At 38.6% G+C, this 19995-nt stretch overlaps 3 protein-coding genes across 3 annotated transcripts; 1 reads left to right on the top strand and 2 right to left on the bottom strand.

The window, feature by feature from the left end:
* Positions 1–676: 676 nt before the first annotated feature.
* Positions 677–4857, bottom strand: LOC140923720 (MORN repeat-containing protein 5-like). Its single transcript, XM_073373792.1, has 6 exons — positions 4716–4857; positions 4560–4634; positions 3420–3498; positions 2944–3055; positions 2448–2579; positions 677–1758 (listed from the first exon to the last, which is right to left on the bottom strand). Exons 1-6 carry the CDS (start codon positions 4760–4762, stop codon positions 1673–1675), a joined length of 531 nt encoding a protein of 176 aa, XP_073229893.1. The 5' UTR covers positions 4763–4857; the 3' UTR covers positions 677–1672.
* Positions 4858–4949: 92 nt separating this feature from the next.
* On the top strand, positions 4950–12470 carry LOC140923718 (uncharacterized). The gene is made up of 9 exons (XM_073373789.1): positions 4950–5317; positions 6888–6970; positions 7603–7711; positions 8223–8357; positions 8857–8967; positions 9548–9595; positions 9881–9946; positions 11216–11757; positions 12280–12470. Exons 1-9 carry the CDS (start codon positions 5108–5110, stop codon positions 12392–12394), a joined length of 1419 nt encoding a protein of 472 aa, XP_073229890.1. The 5' UTR covers positions 4950–5107; the 3' UTR covers positions 12395–12470.
* Positions 12471–14072: 1602 nt separating this feature from the next.
* On the bottom strand, positions 14073–19995 carry LOC140923719 (putative histone-lysine N-methyltransferase PRDM6). Its single transcript, XM_073373790.1, has 4 exons — positions 19545–19995; positions 17290–17579; positions 16538–16787; positions 14073–16128 (listed from the first exon to the last, which is right to left on the bottom strand). Exons 1-4 carry the CDS (start codon positions 19771–19773, stop codon positions 15530–15532), a joined length of 1368 nt encoding a protein of 455 aa, XP_073229891.1. The 5' UTR covers positions 19774–19995; the 3' UTR covers positions 14073–15529.

The raw sequence follows: 19995 nt of genomic DNA on the forward strand, positions 1-19995 counted from the left end.
TTCTTCAAATTTGAGTTGCAATCTATGTTTATGGTACTTTGATCAATTGGTCCACTTAATAAAGAAATTAATGCAAACATATATCATCATAGTCGCTGGGAGTATTCTAAACATTTCCACTGTTCATTTGAATGACATTTGACACCTCATATGACGTTATCTATCGAAACCTCTATTAGGCAGACACCCTGTATCATGCAGACACTACAGCATTCCCCGAGGGTGTCCACCTAATACAGGTTTCACTGTATCAAAAAAAGACTGAAATCTTGTTTCAGTACAGAACCGTTAGAAGTAAAACAAAAACTATATACATTCAGTACACAATAATTACAGTCGATTCCCGATAACTCGAACCTTCAAGGGAAATGGAAAAAGGTTCGAGTTATCGGGAGTTCGAGTTACCGGGAGTTCGAAGAAAATAGCCAAGAGAAGGGTAAAAAACAGTTTTTACTGCACAGTGAACATTTTAATCACATTTAATAGTAGAAATGTCAAGTGAAAATTAAAAGATACTTTTAGATTATAAATCAGAACGTAATGTAATGAAACATAGCCTAAATAGAGCATGCCTTTTACGTATACTGTTTTGAGAAGAAAAGCTGCTTCACGTTAGCCTGTGACATTCAACATTAGCCTCCACTAGTAAACTATACTCCTACAACACGTCAATAGGAAATCCAAAATTCAATGTTTTGGACGCCAGTAGACAGCTTTTTTCCCGACTTTTTAAGGGCTCAAAACATCGTTCGAGTTATCGAGGGTAAAATTATATAGAAAATGACCTGAAGGGAAACGAAAATTGGTTCGAGTTAGCGGGAGTTCGAGTTATCGAGGGTTCGAGTTACCGACTAGGGTAAAATCACAGTGAATGTATGACGGAAATCCAGGGGAAATCGATTTTAGTTCGAGTTAGCGCGAAGTTCGAGTTAGCGAGGGTTCGAGTTATCGGGAGTCGACTGTATATTTACAATGGGTATGTACACAGTTCACCACTATACTCGTCACGACCTATAGTTACTGTACAAACTTTAAATAGAATGTATCCTTTACATTACATTGTTTATGGACTGTGCAGAAAGTAAAGCACTTGTTCATCCAACTGAGTGTCAATTCCTTCTCTGACTAAAAAACTTTTATCAGGACCGGCGTTTTCCTGGGACCAGACAACATGTACAATTTACAATGAACAGTTGAAGTGATTCTAAGATTTTTAAAGTTTTTGATACTTGTATGACTGTGCACAGGGTCTTTGGTTACCGCCTCAGACAATTAAGGAAACATGATTGACGCCTGTCAATGAGAAACATTGACTGGGTCGAACATGACTCATGAGTCATTGTCCACAGAACAAAAAAACTCCAGTTCCTTAGGAAAATGGCTCTCCTGGTTTGTACATTCAGTTACGTGAAATACCTGACAATGTAGCTAAGTTCGATGGAAAAAGTAATGGCCACTAACAGTCTGATTAACTCTAAAATATTCCACTGTTCTTTGTAATACTGCACAGAAATGCTTTCATTGATGATCTCAGTCAGGTAAATATCAGTTTTTCCACCAGCTACCAGTATCAGCCCATCCCACGGACAGCCCTTACTAGGTATGTGAGGTGCTGCAGTGAAGCAGGAATTCCTATGATCAGTTGGTGTTCCTGTGGCGAAGACATTTATGTCTATCTGATGACGTCTGGCCTGTAACCAACATTCTCATCCCAGCCCTTCCTGCATGTTTTCAAAATCCATTCATGTTCATCATCATCTAACAATGAGCAAATAAATTACAACTGAGTATATGCATTAACTAACACAGGGCAATAACAACTGGGAAACTTTATAAGGTTTAGGTGGTGGGCATGTACTGCTGAGACCAAGGAACCCAATAGCCTACACCTCACCATATTTACATGCATATTGCAACTCTGTTCTACACATCACCTGTCATGGCAACAAAAATTCTGATTTCTACACATTTTTATGACCAATTTCAAGTTTTATAGTTCTCCTGTAAATGGTAATTTAGCCAACCCCACCCCAAGGAACAAAATTCACTTTTGTAGTATTATATGTATCCAAAGCCTTAGAGCCTTCTTGATACTTTAAGAAGCAAAAAAAGATAGATGAAAGTTCGGGACGTAGGGTGGGTATTAGGATGAGAGTACAAAATTTGGTAGGAAGGGAGAGCCAGACTGTTTCTCACAAAATCTTTTTTGCCCTTTTTGACTCATCCGTTTTGCACTAACATTGTATAGTTATGCCTTGCTCTACTTACTGTATTTACAAATTCTAGTGCTTGGGTTCCCCCAGAATTGCAGTGCCAATAAAATGTGCCAAAAGCAAGCTGTCAGCAGCATCTACTCAATATCAACTGAAAATTGGCCACCAAAATATTTCTGCACTTTAGGGTATGGTCCTAAGATAAAAATTTTAATTTTTGTTTTGCACATGTACCTGCATTTCTGAGGAATTTGTGCTCATAATCAACGATAACTCTGGAAACAGGATTATAGAAGCCATCACCACAGTCATAACAACCTTCAGGAATCTCACGAGGAGGAATACGGTTTGTGAGTTGAGAGCGACCTGCAAAAAAAGACAAGTTTATTTCAAGAAACTGATTCAGCATTGTTTGTTTCTTTTGTTGGCCATATTGTCGCAGTGGTCATATTAACAAGGTCGCTGAATAAGGATTGACAGTTCAGACATTTGCACAGGCCAGAGAAAAATTGTCAAAATCATCAGGTGGTCTGGCAGCTTACATTCCAAGTAAATTCATAATTACATCCGGGATTTTTAAAAGTCCATATATTAAGTACTTGGGATATACACTGAAATCAATCCAGTGACTCAGGCAAGACAGCTGCTCTATCTTATATCGATTTTGTTTAAAGTTATGACACTCAGACTATTAATTATTATGGTGTGTAAAAAGGATCATAAACCGTACCTGCAGGCTTAAGTCCATGACATATCTCAGTATAGAATCGCCTGTCATAACCATCACAATATTCCCAGTCCTCTGCATCATACTCTAAACCATCTGCAAATGTGTATTTTCCCTGCCAAAGTGAAAGAAAATTATACATTGCATGTGAGATATGGAGACTGGGGTCAGAAATAGGGATTATATATAATTTTACAGCCTCCCATTACAACGCTTTTCCCGATAAATCATCATTTGGTCTCACCCTTTAAAAGAGATTAAGCCCTACAAGACCGTGACAGTGGAAAAAAAGGTAATTTTCTTATCTTTCGATTTACTTCTTGTTTTGAACTGTTAACCAACCAGACAGTCTTAAATGGAGAAACATGTATCTGCATGTTTAACTCTACAATGTACCAAACAGGCAGCAAGTGATGGTAAAGCAAGTTACTAAGATAGTCAGAGATTTTTTCTGAAGTTTAGGAGTTAAATTAATTTACCTCTACTGCTAGTCCTTTTTCCCATTTCCCAACGTACTTGCTTCCATTTGAGAAGAATAATGTTCCTTCACCATGAAACCTTCAATGAGTTTTTAGAAATGACAATTACAAATTCTATTTTTGTGGTAAGTTTAAAGAGGATCATGTATCTACTTTATTTTTATTACAACAACTCTTATGCTTATTGAACTGACAATGCTTAAAATAGGCTCTTGATAACTGAATGACAGTTAGATGATTTGTACCTATATATTGAATTCAATGAGGTAAGATTTGACCTTTCTCCACGATACCAGCTGAAAGACTAGGGTATATTAATTTAAATCGCTGCTTGTTTTATAATTTTACAAGGGTTCATTATAGGCTATGCGCTACTTTAAGGGAAAAAGGGATTCAAATCTACTGATGCTCACTGTAACTTTCAATACGTTGAAGATAAAATCTGTTTTCAGGTTAAGAGTGTATTCAGCCTGGTTTGATTCAGAATTCTCTTTGTTTCCCACCCCTAAATACTCTTTGTAAGAGATAATGAAATTCTGGTTTGACTTGAATGGATTTTATCCACAAATATATATACTGGCTCAAGTCAAGTGCCTTTAACTTTCATTTTCTCATCACTTCAGGGAGAATATAACCAAATGAAATGTTGTCAGTTTGTCAAACAAGAGATGGACTTTCATGTGTAGGTGTTAAAATTATTTTTCAATATTGATAACCCATTAAAAAAGCAATATCACCCCAAAAGGAAAAAATTTGGTTAATTGTGTCTGTTTCTAAAAACATCCTAAGGTTACTTTCGGACTCGTGCATTAAATCACGAAATAATGATAAAATGACGTCAAACAGACACACTTTATGACGTCACTGTAACCAATCCTTTAACGTCAATCCATTCTAATTGACTCCTACAGCTTCCTCTAGCTCTAACTGGGATTCCCCCGGGAATGAGGTCAAGAACAACTATATTTATCTAAAAGCTGCATATTTTGAAGCTTCGGTTAGCTTAAAGAGAAATTAACCTTGCAGCTACAAAAGATCGTACATGTCGCTTAAAACAATTTTATGCTACCATTATTTTCTGTCTGTTTCCGACATAACATATAATTTCTACACATCAAGCAACAAAATGCATTTGCTTACATTCCATCTTTCATTTCGCCGACATATTTTGTTTCGAGCGAAGGTGGCAAGTGGTATTCGGCTTGTCCTTCCATTCTATTAACGACGAAAACAGACGATGCAATATAATCAAAACTGTGCGTGTGATTAATAACTCAAACTGAATGCTCTTCTTACCGTCCATTTTTTAAATCTCCCTCGTGACTGCTTCCCGTGTATTCCATTTTGTATGAAGAGAGCTTCTGCTCTCAGGTACATGTATGTTCTGCTCGGTACCCTTCTGCTCCAGTTCTACTGAATTCAAGATGGCGGAATGTTACAGTATACGTTACTATGACAACATTTCGAGTCCTTGAGGTTTTATTTCAGCGGTATTGCACATCATCATAATGAAAATTCTAATATTGGTACTCGCGGTCCATTCTTGCACTTTCCGGGTCAATTGCGCATGTAAATCAAGCGAGATTTCCATTTTCGGCTGGTTCTTTTGAATAATTTTTCGTTTCTCCGATTGCCGGCTACCTTGAAAGATCTCTTTTTTTACAAGGGTGAACTCGCTTGGATTCAATATGGCGGACATGTCCATGGTAGAGATTTTAAAAACTTGGCACGAAGGTGTTTCTCTTATGGAAAAAGGAAATTTTCAGGACGCTCTAATGAATTTTATTGCGTTAGAGGGAAGAACTGACTCGTCGCAAACTTTAATCACTTCAGGAAGAAATCTTTTCAACATTGGTCAGACGTACCGCGCGCTTGGAAACCTTGACAGGGCTGCAAAGGTATTGAACTGTCTGTGACAGTCATTTCGTGACTTTTTGGTAGAATACTTATATAGAACCTTTAATCATGTCACGATATTTTGATTTCAATAGAGTCTCCGTTTAAAAAGTTAAGCTTATATCTTTGTAGCCTGATGGGTTTTATTTACTCCCTTGGAATTGCAAACAAAGTACAAGAATGAATGGAAAGTTTTGATAACTTTTTATATCCATTTTTGTTGTGGCATGATTGTTTATTTGCGAAGGTGGAGGGATTAAGCCTACCCGCACTTAAGAAACAAATAAATATATAATAAACAAGAAGATAATGATTAAAATCAATATAACATAACATGTTATGTTAAAAAATGCGTATATAATATATATATATATATATATATAAATTTGATAGGAATAACAAGAATAAACAGATCAATAAACAAGACCGTTTTTTCTGTATAACTAAAACAGGGTCTTCCCACAGAAACATTTGAAAAATTTACTTAAAAGTAGTCAAATTTTGAAATTTAAAAAAAAGAGAAAAATAGGTGGTAAAATTCCAACATGTTTATTTTGCATTTTTATATCAGTGATCTGCATTTGTAAGGTTCTAGACCAGGACTGTCTTAGATACTTCCATTTCACTATCTGTACTTTTGTTTTGCCCTGCTGTCTTGATTAAGTAAGGTCTTCACCGGTATCCATTTACATTGCATGTTTTGCATGGTGGGAATGTTGACATGGATATATGAGGATTAGTGATTGTCTGAAATTCACTGGTCCTATTCAGGCCTAGGTTCACCTGGATGATCATGCTCAACCTACTTATTTTATGTGTTGCCTAATTTGGACTGCAGAGCTCGACATTGCGACCTGTGGCCAATGTGACCAGCTTTTACTCAGTGGCGACTAAATTTTCATGCCTGGTCACCAACCTGGCCCCCAACATAGGTGACTTTCTTCTCTGGGAAAACATACACTAATGATAATCTGTTATCCTTTACAAAACTAACAGATAGCTTAGGGTTTTTGTAACTCTCTAACGTTTTGCCCAAACGCTCTAACAGTTTGTCCAAACCCTCTAATGATTTTTCTAAACGCTTTAACAATTTCTTCTAATACTCTAACGGATTGTTCTTATGATCTAACAGTTGGTCCATCTAACGTTGAACTTTTACTTGAAAGAGGCTTGTGAAGATCACTAGTAATGAATTCGACAGAAGTCTTATCGACTTTCGGGCAAATCCATGGCAATTCTTAAATATAATTTTTGGCGACTAGAATACCAGTTCTGGCGCCCAAAAATGAAAACTTGGGGGTGGCTGGCCCCAAGATTTTTTTCTGAAAGTCCAGCACTGGACTGGCCAGCCAAGATTAGCTCTAGCTACCTGCGGGCCAGTGCACTTTTGTAAAACTTGATTATAAGGAAAATAAAAATTATTCTTGTTGTTGTTGTTTGAAATAGGAGCTTTTTCCAATATATTTTGAAATTAAATGTGGAAACAAATTATATGTTGAAACGTTATGTTTTCTATTTTAATAAGCATTTTAAATATTCTATGCTCTCTGTGAATTTTGTAATAAATTCCAGGCATTTGAAGAGTCAGTGGATAAGGACAAGATGCTCGCAGTTGGTCATTTTATGCTGGGGAATGTCAGTCTAGCTTTGAACAGGTAATTTATTTGCCAGTGCTCTGATCTGCTGTTTATTTTAGAGATCATCATCATCATCAATCATCACCATCATATCTCTGCAACACTGAAGGCCCATCACACTGTTTTCTAGCCCCCCCCCCCCCCCCCCCCCAGCTTGTTCATTTTAGGGCCCTTTATACTTTCGAAACAAAGGGCCTGGAGGGAAAACGTCCTGAGTGGCTCTTCAGCTCATGTAAAATCCAGCCTTTTTTACAAGCAAATCATGAAGCAATTTGGTAGGAGAATGGGGCAGTTTATAAGAGATCACTCTGTTATTTGGTCAGATCAATATTATTGATTATGATTATGATTATATGTGGTTGAGGTAATTTTCAAGCATAGAAATCATACCTTGCTGTGAAAGCATTTGAGGAGAATCAAAGCCTTTTATGTGTGCAGGTTAACATGTACTTACCATGGAATCTCTGTAGATGCAGGCTCATTATGAGCTCTGATTTTGGCATATTCTCAATTTTTTGTTCCAAAGAAAAGTAGTTTCACTTATTCCATGACAATTGAATCACAATATTTTTTAATAATAATAGTACCAAAAGTTAAGTGATTATATATAACTTTCTATTATGTGACTTACGTTTTCCTCTTATGTCCAGGAATGAAGATGCATTGGAGAGCTTCAATAATGCTAATTTCTATCTTCGTGGTAACAAACTGATTAATTACCAGCAACTTGGGTTGAAATACAAACTATACTTGTGTGAGGTAAAATAATAAACAGTTATCCCTTGGAATGAATGTACATTATACTGTCAGGCAACTTGTTTTCAGGATCTTTCATCTTTTGGTTTTTACAGCTTCAGCTTCTTACATATTTGTGAGAAAATGATTCAATACTTTCCTCATGATAGCAATTTTCCTTGCTTCTCTTAACGAATGTTTAAGAAGTCTGAGGAGGTCAAAAAAAGGTTACAATAACTAAGCTATTTCTTGTCTGCTTATATTTGTTAAGAGCTATTGTCTGTGAGAATGTACAGTCTTGTAGACTACAGAAAGTAAATTATTTGCAATTTGTCTTTTTCTGTTTCTCATGTGTTAGAAATGGACATTAAAAACTTTCAATGTTCTTGTAATTAACAAATAGACAACAATTTTCCATTGTCCATACTCTTATTGAAATGATGTCAAAATCGCCAAAACTTTGTGATGGAAGTTTAATTATTTTTGTCCTAGTTGAACACTTTAAGCCCTTGAATGAAACCTTTCTTGTTGACAGATTTTGGCCAACAGAGCCATCTCACATGCCAGGCTAGGTCATGTCCAGGAAGCCAGAGATGATTTTTTAAATGCACTACAGTCTAAGGTGGAGGCGCGGCATTGTATTATTGAAGATTCTCTTCTGTGTTGGCAGGTACACTGTAGACGTTTTTTAAAATTGTTTCAAAAACTGTAAAATTGTAGTTGTAAACAAAGGTGCTTGAAAGGAATTTTGCAGGTGCAAATAAAGAGAAGCAAAGAACATAAAGGTAGAAAGGATCACTCGGCTTGAAAACAAGATCAAATTTCCAATTTGGCCCTTTGACACTTCTTAGTAGTGGCTACGAACAGGTCCAATTTAATTCCAAAAAAATCTCAATTTCATTTCCAAGATCCCCCAAAATAAAATTCTACTGTGCAAAAGTACCCTTTTTTTAAAAGTACCTTTAAAGAGACAGTCTTCATTTGAATGGTTACACCCCAACCCACTCCTCCTCAGCCCCTGGAGTGAGAGAGAGAAATGGAGCCAAGTAGGAGAGGACACTGGGAATGAGGTTGGGTCACGTCCCAGGATTTCTTTGTAAAATGCTAGGAAAAAAAATATTTTAGTGTAAAAGTTATACTTACTCCTGGTTCTTTTTTGTCATGAACAGGCTGGAGAGAATGTAGAACCTTTACAGGTGCCGTCACATGCAGTCTTTCAGCCACCAAGAAAACAAGTTGAAGCCATCAAAGATAATCCCAATTTCTTAGGAAAATCAAAGGTACAGGTGTAAGTTAGAGAAACAAGCTGACACCTTTTAGTTTTTCAATATAACTTTGTTCTATTTATTAAATTTAGATTAAGGTCTGGAAGGCTGGGGGATCCTGAGGGGTAATCCCTATAATGCCCTATATGGGGAAATTCCGCCTGAAAGAGGTGCCTTTTTCAGTCTTCTGGTCAGTATGAAAGGGTAGGGATTTGTGTTGCAGTGTACGAAAAGGAAGAAAAAACTGTCATTTCGGGCGTACAAAGGCACAAAAGGGCTAACAGATGCATTTATGGCTGTGAAAGAGAGAAAAAAATTCCTGATTTAGTGATTTAATCATATTAAAAAGAAGGTGCATTTACAGCAGTTATAGTGGGTGCAAAGTTCTAAATTAGGTAACTATGTGAAAGGGGTACCATTTGTCAGTAGGGGGTTTACAAAAGAGGTACAAGAATGATATACTGTATAATAGGGTAAGGGATTGGACTGTCCCCATATAAAAGTTCTTAAGAGTACCCCCGGTGAAAGAGTAAGAAGAAAAAAAAGAAGAAAAAGAAAGGCAATGAGAGGCATGTTTATTTTCTTGTTCTTTCAGGTTGTTGCTGCCCATGAACCCTCTAAGTTTCCTGAAACAAGGAGCAAGGTGAGTACTGTCACGCAACAGATTAATGCACACATGAGTGCGTGACAAACGAACCCCAAAGGACGTCTGCAGGGAGGCTAACATCATGTATGATAATTTTTTGCACAGCGCTCGGGTAATTGTCCCAACTTCCTAGTGTCTTGTCGAGTTTACTTAGTAGTAGGAGAAACTGTGCTTTTTTTATGATGCAGACACCCCCAAAAGAAAAACAATATGAACTATTTTAAGTGACACATTTTTATCAATTAACTTTTGGGTAATTTTGATTTTATTTCCTTTCTTCAGCCCCCTGCCTCTCCGTCTTCCCCCAGAAAAATTGAAGATGAACAACCTCCAACGGTAGATGGAAAAGTAAGTTTGCAAATTATCGCGTGTGTACACTGATTTTGCATTTACTTTTGGAGAGGGAATAGCCTCTCCTATGTGCTCCCTGCGAAATAAAGTGTGAGCTGTTTGCAGGACAAGACAGTACATTCTCTTCAGTTACGTCAATACCGGAAGTAAAAATTGATGCAGTCCCAGGGATTGAACTTGTAACCTTTGCTCTTCAGGCCAGCCCTTGATCAAAGGAGCTAACCCTACGGCGGTTTAAATTACATGTCTTGTTTAATCTGCCTGTGCTTCGTAAGTGAAACCCCCGGGGGCACTCAAGGTAAGTTAGGGTAGGGGTGTGCCGCGTTGCCTGCGAACTGCAGACGTATTTCCGGAGGGAGAGAAGCGACGACCGGAAATACGTCTGCAGTTCGCAGGCTATGTGCCGCCGAACCACAAAGTAAAAATTATGGAATTAGATTTTTTGGAAAATATTTGCGGTTCCACAAATCGAAACCGCTCATTTCAAGACTTTAAACTAGTGAAACTGTATAACTCTGTTTAAGACTCAACAACCTGAAAACCATACCCTGTTCAGAAGCACATACCTGTCATGGCCAAATAAAGGAGTGCCCCTCCCCCACCCCCGCTCGGGAGTAAAACTAGATTGAACGACTGGGAAAGTAGATACAGGGTGGCAAAGGGGTGGGGGGTGGGGGTATCTATCACGCATCACGCCGATTTTTTAAAGCTATCTCGCATCACGGAAAAATGAAATTAAAAATTAACTACATTAACATTTACAAGTGTACCATTATCAGTTGATCTGACAAAATCAGAGGTGGAGGAACGAGAAAAAAAGGCAAGAGGTTGGTGCCATCTATTTCTAATGTTTCTGCTTCAAGTTTCAAATGATATTAACCTTTGCGAAAACTTCAAAGGAAAATCACGCGTCACGCATTGTGAAAATAGTAAATCACGCATCACGCATTGTGAAAATAGTAAATCACGCATGAGGCCGCTACGCCTAATCACGCCTGACGCGGCGAATGTGGGCCCTATCACCCATCACAATGATAACTTGTGACCCATCACGCGTCACGGAAAACCCCTTTGCTACCCTGTAGATATTGTTAGGGTATTGATATACGGGATTTTAGATATAAAACAAGCCGTATCCTTTCTAACGAGTCTAAGAGACAGCATATTGTTAGCTCCACCGTTACTTTGAGTGAGATGTTTAATTATGTCTTGTTACAATACTTCTCTATTGCTCACAGAAGGTAATAGTCTTCGTGTTGTTCTTAGGCGACAGGGAGAAGGGCTTTGATGAACGCCTTACGTGACGGTAACACTCGCAAATCTCTCAAACGGGTCTCCTCTCCGCCAGAACCGCCAAACAAGCCCGTTCCTACCCCCCTAGAACCCCCAAACAGGCCCCTACCGATCCTCCCTGAAAGACCAAGTAGCCCTCGTCGTCCTCCACCTTCGCCTCGGTCCCAGCACAAACTGAGTTACTCTCCAACTCCTATGATGGGCAGTGACTCTCGATCACCGTTGACTCGAAGGCGGGTTGTTAGCGCTCCACCAGGTAGCCCTAGTACAGAGAAACGCTCGTCTGTTGGTTTAACCCCTCCTGATAAGCCGTTACCCCCTGCTCCTAAAAAGAGTCCGTTTCCACGTCGTAAAATATCCGAACCAGTGCAGTTTCGCAAGGGCCGTGACGCCACCGTGACCGTTCAGTTGGTTCTTACACGCTCCATTAAAGTTGATGAAGCGGCTTCTACCCAAGACCTGGTTCGTGCCGCGGCCAGTACTTTTAGGCTTTCTGAGGATTCGTTTGCATTGTGGTAAGACGATTTCTATTTTTGATTAACCCACCTTCCCCCCTTGCAATTAAGAGGAACTGAAGTGTACAATTTTAGCAGTTACTCGTTCTATATATCTTGACATTATCATGCTATGACTGAAACTCTTATCTAGCCTGAGCTAAAAACAGCAAAAGGCCTAGCAAACATTTCGCGAAGCCACCTCTTGATTTGCCGTGGGCAGAAATTCAATACTGATGACTTGTCACTACCCAGATCTGGGTAGTGCTACTGATTGGTCGTGCCGCGTGGGAAATTTGCCTCAGCCGATCAGGAGCACTTCCCAGATCTGGGTAGCAACGCGTCATCAGATTGGAATTACTGCGCCCGTTCCTCAGACGTCATTTCGCGGGGAAACCAGTGATGTTGTCGCAAATTGTTGGCTGTTTTCTCGGGGCTAACTCTTATCAGGTTTTAAGCCCTAAGGTGCCGTACGGTGGTGGAAGTATTTAAGGTGTAAATTGCGCCAGCAAGAAATTTTATTTTTCCTATTTATTATTCTAGGTGTATGAGAAATGGCCAGCTTTCTGCCCTTCAAGATAAAGATCTAGAGAGAATTCTTAACTCCCCAGCAAACAACATGGAAACTATTTACTGCTACGAAAATAAACCTCAGTAATGTTTTGATAACTAATTTACTTACAGGAAACTATTAAGTAATTTTTCTACTTGGTAATGTAACGCTGTGAACCGCGCATTTTTCTGTTTTTTTTTGTGTGTGTGAATCGTTCTTGGTAATGACTTGGTTAGAGCGGGGTCAGTTGAGTGTCGAAACTAACATTATGATGGCGTTAATAGGCCATTGCCATGTTCCCATGCCTCTTCAAGAAAACTGTAAGTGTGAAGTCTTTACAAAAAAAAATTAACTGAGTTGTCATGCAAATGAAACTCGTTTTTAAACGAAAGATTTACAACTTGGTCTCACTTTGAAAGCGAGAGTTTTGGAAACTCGGAAATGGCCTACTTTGTCAGCCAATCAGTGACCAATCAAACTACTACTTTGACTACTTTGTTAGCCAATCAAAATCCAATTGTGACTTGCTGAGTCGGATTTTCCCGCAATAGGACAATTGCACGATGACGATATTTGACTACAACTACCAGAATTCATTTCGGTTTTGCTTTGTTATTTAAATTTGTCAATCCCGCTGAGGATTAACGAACAATAGTCATAATTTGCACAAGAAAACAACAAACTCAAGGATTCTGGTAGTTGTAGTAAAATGACGTCATCGTGCAATTGTCCTATTGGTGCTGGCTTGGAAGTCAGTTTGGTTCGTTCAATTGTCTGTGCGCATCCTGATTGGTCGAGGTAATTCCTTTTATTGGGCAATACTCAAGTGAATATTGCTGTAATACAGAGCTAGGTTTCTTTAAATAATTTACTTTTCGTCTTTATCTTTCGCGTCAGCGAAAAAAAAAAAATTGTTGGTGTTGTTTAGATTTAATAAGGGTAATACAGTCAACTCTTTCTAAGACGGACAACTTGGGGACCTGCAGTATGAGCAGAGAGATGTCCGTCTTATAGAGAGTCAAATAAAGGTAGTAAAGAAAGACAGGGACCAACTCTAGGTGTCCGTTTTACAGAGGTGTCCGTCTTATAGAGGTGTCCGGTAAGAGAGAGTAGACTGTAGATGGTAAAGAAAATAAGACAGAGAAATCACCGACGTACATTCTAATTATTTTATTAGCGGAAATGCCTTTTAGTTCGCATTGTTTCGAATTTAGCCAATTTTGTGTATCACTGTGGTTTCGAGACAAGAAACATTCCATGAAGTTTTGCATAGCATATTGTTTTGAATGTTACTCTTGATCTTTTTTGTAATGTTCCTGTGAGAGACGTGTCGAATCTTTGTAAGAAACTTTAATACTCAAGTAAACTAAGTTTTGCCTTCAGTCTTAGCACATTTGGTGATTCCATAAACTGCGAGAATAAAAGGCATTAGAATATATTATTTTTCTACGATTTCAGTGCAAAATAATTCTAGAAAATCGTAAAAAAACGGGAAGTTCTTCTCAATAGTTTTCATACAGTTGGATGTTATTGTTTTGAATATTTAATGGGCAGCGTAAGAGGTCAATAACGCAGGCGCGGACCGCTGCTTCAAAACATTCTCGACTTCAGAGTTGTATTGCGTAATACTGAGGACGGAAACTAAGGCTACGCGCGCGTGTGCAGTTTTCTTCCATAACCTTCGCGGTACTTCATGGCCAAAAAGCCGAAAGCTCTGGGGTCGAAAATGTTCTTAGAAGAACTTGATTTTATCGGGTTATTTATTTGAGAATGAGAATACATATTGTATCATGTCGTTGTATGCAGCGTACGAGTGTCAAAGGTCATTGCCCATTTGCGTCCATACTGAGATTTGTAGAAGTGTAAGGCCTGTTTTGAAGGTCTGTTATTTTTGTAAACGAATTAATTAATACAAGTATTTTGCAGTAAAACAGTAGTGCAGTGGTTGATCTATTGTGTTCCTACTTATCTGACAGGCTTTTGGCCATAGAAAATTTGTTACACTGTAAATAGTCGCTCTGTTTGAGAGCTGTGTACTGTTTAGCGGTTGGATGTCCACTTAAACACACACGATTACTTCTAAACTCAAGAATTAATATGGAACACGTTCCCACAGTCCTTTTCAGCTCTGCGGCGTATGAAGGTACTAATGATGTACATAATTATGTAAACACTACAAGCTGATAGTCGTTTGGTTGTTTCAATCGTGAAGCCGTTCTATTGGACGCTGTATTGGACGCAAGTTAAAGGGCATTCATCAATTACAATCGTGTTAACTTCAAAGATATCGATCATGTTTGCTTAAGAGAATTTCGGTATTATAGCAGTGGTATCTTGGATTAGATAGTTCATCAAGTGAAGACTAGAACATGCGGAGGGAAAAAAACACTGTCTCTTTTACTTTTCAAGTATTTTAATACTGTTTTTACCATTTTCACATTTTTTAGGTAAGAGAAAGTAATACTGTTAAAAGACAAGAGAGGAGATGGTTCAGAGATGAAAAGTAATTTATAGAATGATAAACGCTGGGAGCGGATTTAGGAATCTCAGAAACACTAAGTATTCAAAACAATTTGGGCAAGAATGCAGCCTCGGCCCATAGCCACAACAAACTTGGAAAAAAAAAAAACCTAATGTATAAAAATCACAGCCAAAGGGGATGCCCCTGGCATAATCCACCTATGAATGAATGCAGATAAGAGAGGATTATTATTATTATTATTATTATTATTATTACTATTATTACTAGGGTTGCTTTTATTATGTAAGTTATCATTAATGCTCTCTTAAAACACGACATGTCCGATCTAGATAGGAAAGAGTCCCGACATGCATCATGGTCACTAGAAAAGGGGTCTTCACTTGAAACTCATTCTACGTGTGCTTACTTAAAATATTTTTCTTTTGTTTGTATTTTTTTGGAACTGCATGTCTTTGTTAAGAAAAATAATACGTGCCACTGAGCCACTGATATTTAAAGAGTCGAGTTGCAAAACTAACTCAATTAATACATGTAAAAATCATCAATGAACGTCTGGCATCACCTGCATGTTCTTCACTAAAAACTGCAAGCTCATTGGACGTTAATTCTTATCGAACTAGTAAAATTAAATAATCGCTTTGGACAATCATTTGTAGCCTGTGGTAGAACACTTCGACCCAACAGTCGCTATTTTTTACCAAAAGGAATTCTTCTCTAGTACTTCATTTACAGCCGGTTTTTTAAGTCTACACGTTCTCTTAAAAGTGGAATTCTTGGGCGGCTCTATCATGTCGCGGTGAAGGCTTCAAGATACCCAGACTCCCCTCTGTCATATGGACTCGTACGTGCTGGTTCAGTAAGGCCGCGCTCGCGAATGCACTTGCACAGTAGCCGCACCGGAAAGGTCTCTCATTGACGTGTGTTTCCATGTGATTGCGGTATTCAAATGGATGAGCAAAGGACTGGCTACACTGAGTGCACGTTAAATTCTTCCCGCTGCTTATACCATTACACTGATGCACCTCAAGTTGTTCGCGGTTTGTGAATGCCTTAAAACACTGATTACATCTCCATGTGAAGTCATCTGCTGGATCAAATCTTGACGACGTTCGCGTTTGTTGTTTGTATCCGTATCCTCTTCCTCGATACGAGGTCGGTCGTCTGTCCTCCCTTAAGACTCCGTGGTCGTTATCAGGTTTGATTGGCTCAGATTCAGTCCTCCTCAAAGGTGGGCGACCCCTTTGTGCTGGCGCATGATCTGTGAAGTTTCTTCGCACCGCTGATTCAAATGACTCGTTTTTATCAGCCCTTGCACGTGACCTCTCTTGTGCAACGAGATCTCGTGGTGGATGTACACCTTTTCGTATATAAATAAATAAATAAAAAACAGTTTATCAGTTGGTTCAGTAGAAACGCCGACAGATCAGTTTGAGAAATGAAGAATTTTAATCCAAATCTGTGACAAAATTGACAGTTGTTGCTTTATAAAATTCTTTATTTTATTCTGAGGAAAGCTAATTAAAGAGAAAGAAAGGATTGTCTCTAAGTCTTAAGCCCAAGCAAAGGCTCTTTCCTGCTTTAATCTTGAGTGAAATAAAACTCATAAACACGGCGAAGTAAATCTTTTATCAAATATGTGGTGTGTCTAAGTACTAGTTTGCCTACTGGGCTTATCTTTTATCATGACTTATTTTGTTGAAGATGATTATGAAATTAAATTTTGGAGCAAATAACTATATTTTTAACATTTCTGAGAACATCCTTACCTCTACTTCCCGAGTCACTGAGTGCCACAGGCACCCCCATAAACTGTGAGTATCTGGTATCGTACCACACAAGTAGCTCTTGCCCCGGAAGGATCTCCCTGATTGTCCTGTAGTATACACAGCCATGGTACTGGAACACCACCATGTTCTGTTCTTTCTTGTGCCGAGCGCATCGAACAAATCGCATCCAACTGGAATTAGCTTCGTCCTTTCCGTCGAGGTAATGACTGACTTGACCATCGTGGAAGACCTGGGATGGAAAGAAAATGTTACAATTTGCTGTGATCTCTGAGGGAACTTTGCTGATTCTGATCGGTCCCGGCGGAACCCACTGACATACACCCACTGACTCGAGTTTCTTAGGTGCAATTACCACTTGTGTCGTATTAATTGTTGCTCGGCAACCTTGCTTATGATCAAGTGCGACTATAAATCGCAGAAAACTTGAGATATTAAGCAGCACAGTCAAATCTCCTTGATACAAGCGCGCACCAAAACGACAACGCCACGTGTTCGCGTTACAAAAGTGTCCGTTTTATATATAGACGTAAGGACTGCATGTCTAACTTACTTTGGGATCAAGAGAGCTTTGCATAATATAGAGGTATCCGTTCTATGTTGGTCTTCGTAGAGAACGTTTCGACCGTTTTTCTCTGGACACAGCCCTAGACCTTATAGTTTATGCCGAGACGAGCTGATTCTAGGCTATTCACGCGTAGTGTTTTATATGTACTTAAAATCGACGTTCCTACCTCCCACATGTATTCCGTCTCGGTTTCAACTTTGATGTCTTCGGGGCGTACCAGTTTACCCTCGTATGGCCCGATCCAGGTGCCCGCAGGAATCCGTTTTCTGGCGCACACTCCGTAACCAACGCAAGGAATACTGGAAGTGCACAAGCAAACCTCATCCGGGAATTTGAGAATAGAGCCGTTTTCCAAAGGACTATGGGACTGGCCGGCGTTTACCAGTTTTCTTAAAGAGTGTAAAGGACCGTGCATTGGACATTCTCCATCGTGTTTCTCGTTGCAAATATCGCACCCTAAAAAGCAAATAATAATGATAATGATATTTTTGGTCATATCAACAGCGGCCGGGTCATGAGCAATCGACGAGATCAAGAAGTATGAAAGTCATTGTGTATGCCGATATGCTTTGGTTGAAATTTCTGCCGCAAGAACTACTCCTTCTGCTAGTAGTGGTTTGAAGTGAATTTTCGAAGAAGGCGAAGGTCTGCTTCAGTCCTTTTTAGTGGTAGCCAGTAGGATGTTAGACAAAGGCCAATTTTTTGTTTGTACCAAATCTAGAGGAAATCTTCTCTATAAGAGTAAAGACACTTAGCAATACAAATTTGAGAGCGTCAAGGCTTATCGAAAGGCAAAAGTCCTCACGGTTGGCGTGCGTCGCTCAAAAACCGCGCCTTAAGTTTGCTTAACAAACACCTGACAAAACTTGAAAACGTTTGCCTGTCTTTTGTAGGTAAAATTCTTTACTTCGCCCTTATCTGCATGGAAAAAGAACACAATTACTTTAAACCCATGTGTAAAGTAACTATAACCTACTGATGTGTATTGAAAGTTGAATCGTTTTCGATCCGAATTGAAAACGTGACTTTCAAACTGTTTGAAACTCGGCATTCCTAAAGCACCCGTTGACAGTAGGTGTTTTCCAAACTTGTTATTTTTCTATTTCAGGAAATGTCAGCCCATCTTAGCAGGTTGTTTGCCTTGTAAGTGATTGAGAAACAACTTTTAGTGGACAAATAATCATTTCTTGTTCTACACCTTCTTTCATATATGAACGAAAGGTAATTTAGACATTTCACATGATTTTGTCATTCATGAAACAAAAAATTTATTTGGTCTCCAAGTAGCAAAAAGGAATTCCATTTTTCTTATTTACTTAGTTTTTAGTTCTCTTTTGATTTTTTTACTTCTGGTCGATTTCAACCAAAAAAGTATTATTTTGGCACGTACAGAGTTAACTGACTGTCAAGTTTTTAGTGTAATTTGCACCTCGTAAAAAATAAATAATTAATAAGACTTTGAAACAATGTTCACTCAATGAAACAATGTGGTTTAGTTTTTGCCTTGCACTCTTGGGCTATTTTACAGCACTAAAGGAATTAAAAAGAATATGGTTTCCACGATTAAAATGATGAACATTGAATTGTAAAAAAAAGTCACAGCGGAACCGGCAGGAATTAGAGAAAGTATTACGATAAAGCTCATTAGAGAGTAAAGTTTAGTTGTGTTTATATTCGCGGAAAATCACTTTAGCTCAAATTAAGAAAGAATCGATTACCGTACAAAAGGAGATTGCCCAGCACTTAATCAAAACAAGGAGAAAATCAGATATACTTCGTTAAAGGCTCAAAACAGGTAAATCTGTAGGATTTATAAGCATTCTCTCTTGGTGGTTGATATTGATGTATAGAGCATGTGCATCAGCCAGGGCCGCACGTGGTAACTGACTTTTCATAAATAACTTCTTCTCGATTCTTCAGAGTTCAGATATTGCTCGCATTTTTTACCTTGAAACAGTTAAAAACAGTTGCCAACACCTGACAAGTCTTTCCCTTAGCTTCAAGCATGGCGAGTTTATTTTCATTAATTAGGAGACAGTGAAATCATAAAGAGTTAAAAGCTAATGTCTTGTTTGTTTAAAACCACTTACGTGTAAAAACCGCCAGAGAGTAGTAATATTTTACGCTGGAAAGAGGAAATGCCACATAAGCTGCTAACCAAACCGCAGTTTCATAATTAACATTAACGAAATGGAAAGTCACTCAGTCAACGACAAGTTCTGGAAATTGTAAATATTTAAATTTCTTTCAAAGTGCAACCGCAGAATTTCAACTTAAACTCACTACAACCACTAGCTTCACTTCGGCTACTCTGCTACTTATTATTTAAGCAGTATTTTCACAACCCACGATGAAATCAGTAACAAGCAATATATTTGTAACTTCTACGCGGAATAAAAATAATTAATATAAGCTACTTACAAGACATCGTCTGTTTGTTGGTCGCTCCATTTTCCACTTGCCGTCGAAGTAGTTGTATGGGGTCAACAAGACGGATGGGTGTATAGCCATACAAGTAATTGAACAGATCCTCGGCGGTAAACTTATTTTGCTGCGTTGAAGATGTTGGAGTAGAAGGTTTTTGGACTTGAGCAGGAGATTTACTCTCCGCGGCTGGAACTACTCGCTCCAACGTAGCGAAGGTTGCCATAAATTTTAATTCCTGAATACTGAGCTGGCGAAAAAAAAAAACGGGATATAGCGCCTTCGTGAGTTGCTTTTTCTGTAACTTTCTTGTTATTCAAGGAAGTTTAACAAGCAAGGACATATGAAAAATAGAAGACGATATCAATAAATTATTGCCCTGCTCTCTCTCTCTATCCACTGTCTCTGCCAGGTGCCCCATTCTTGTCCATATACAAATGACAGAACT

This window comes from Porites lutea, chromosome 13, assembly GCF_958299795.1.
Source record: "Porites lutea chromosome 13, jaPorLute2.1, whole genome shotgun sequence".
NCBI lineage: Eukaryota > Metazoa > Cnidaria > Anthozoa > Scleractinia > Poritidae > Porites > Porites lutea.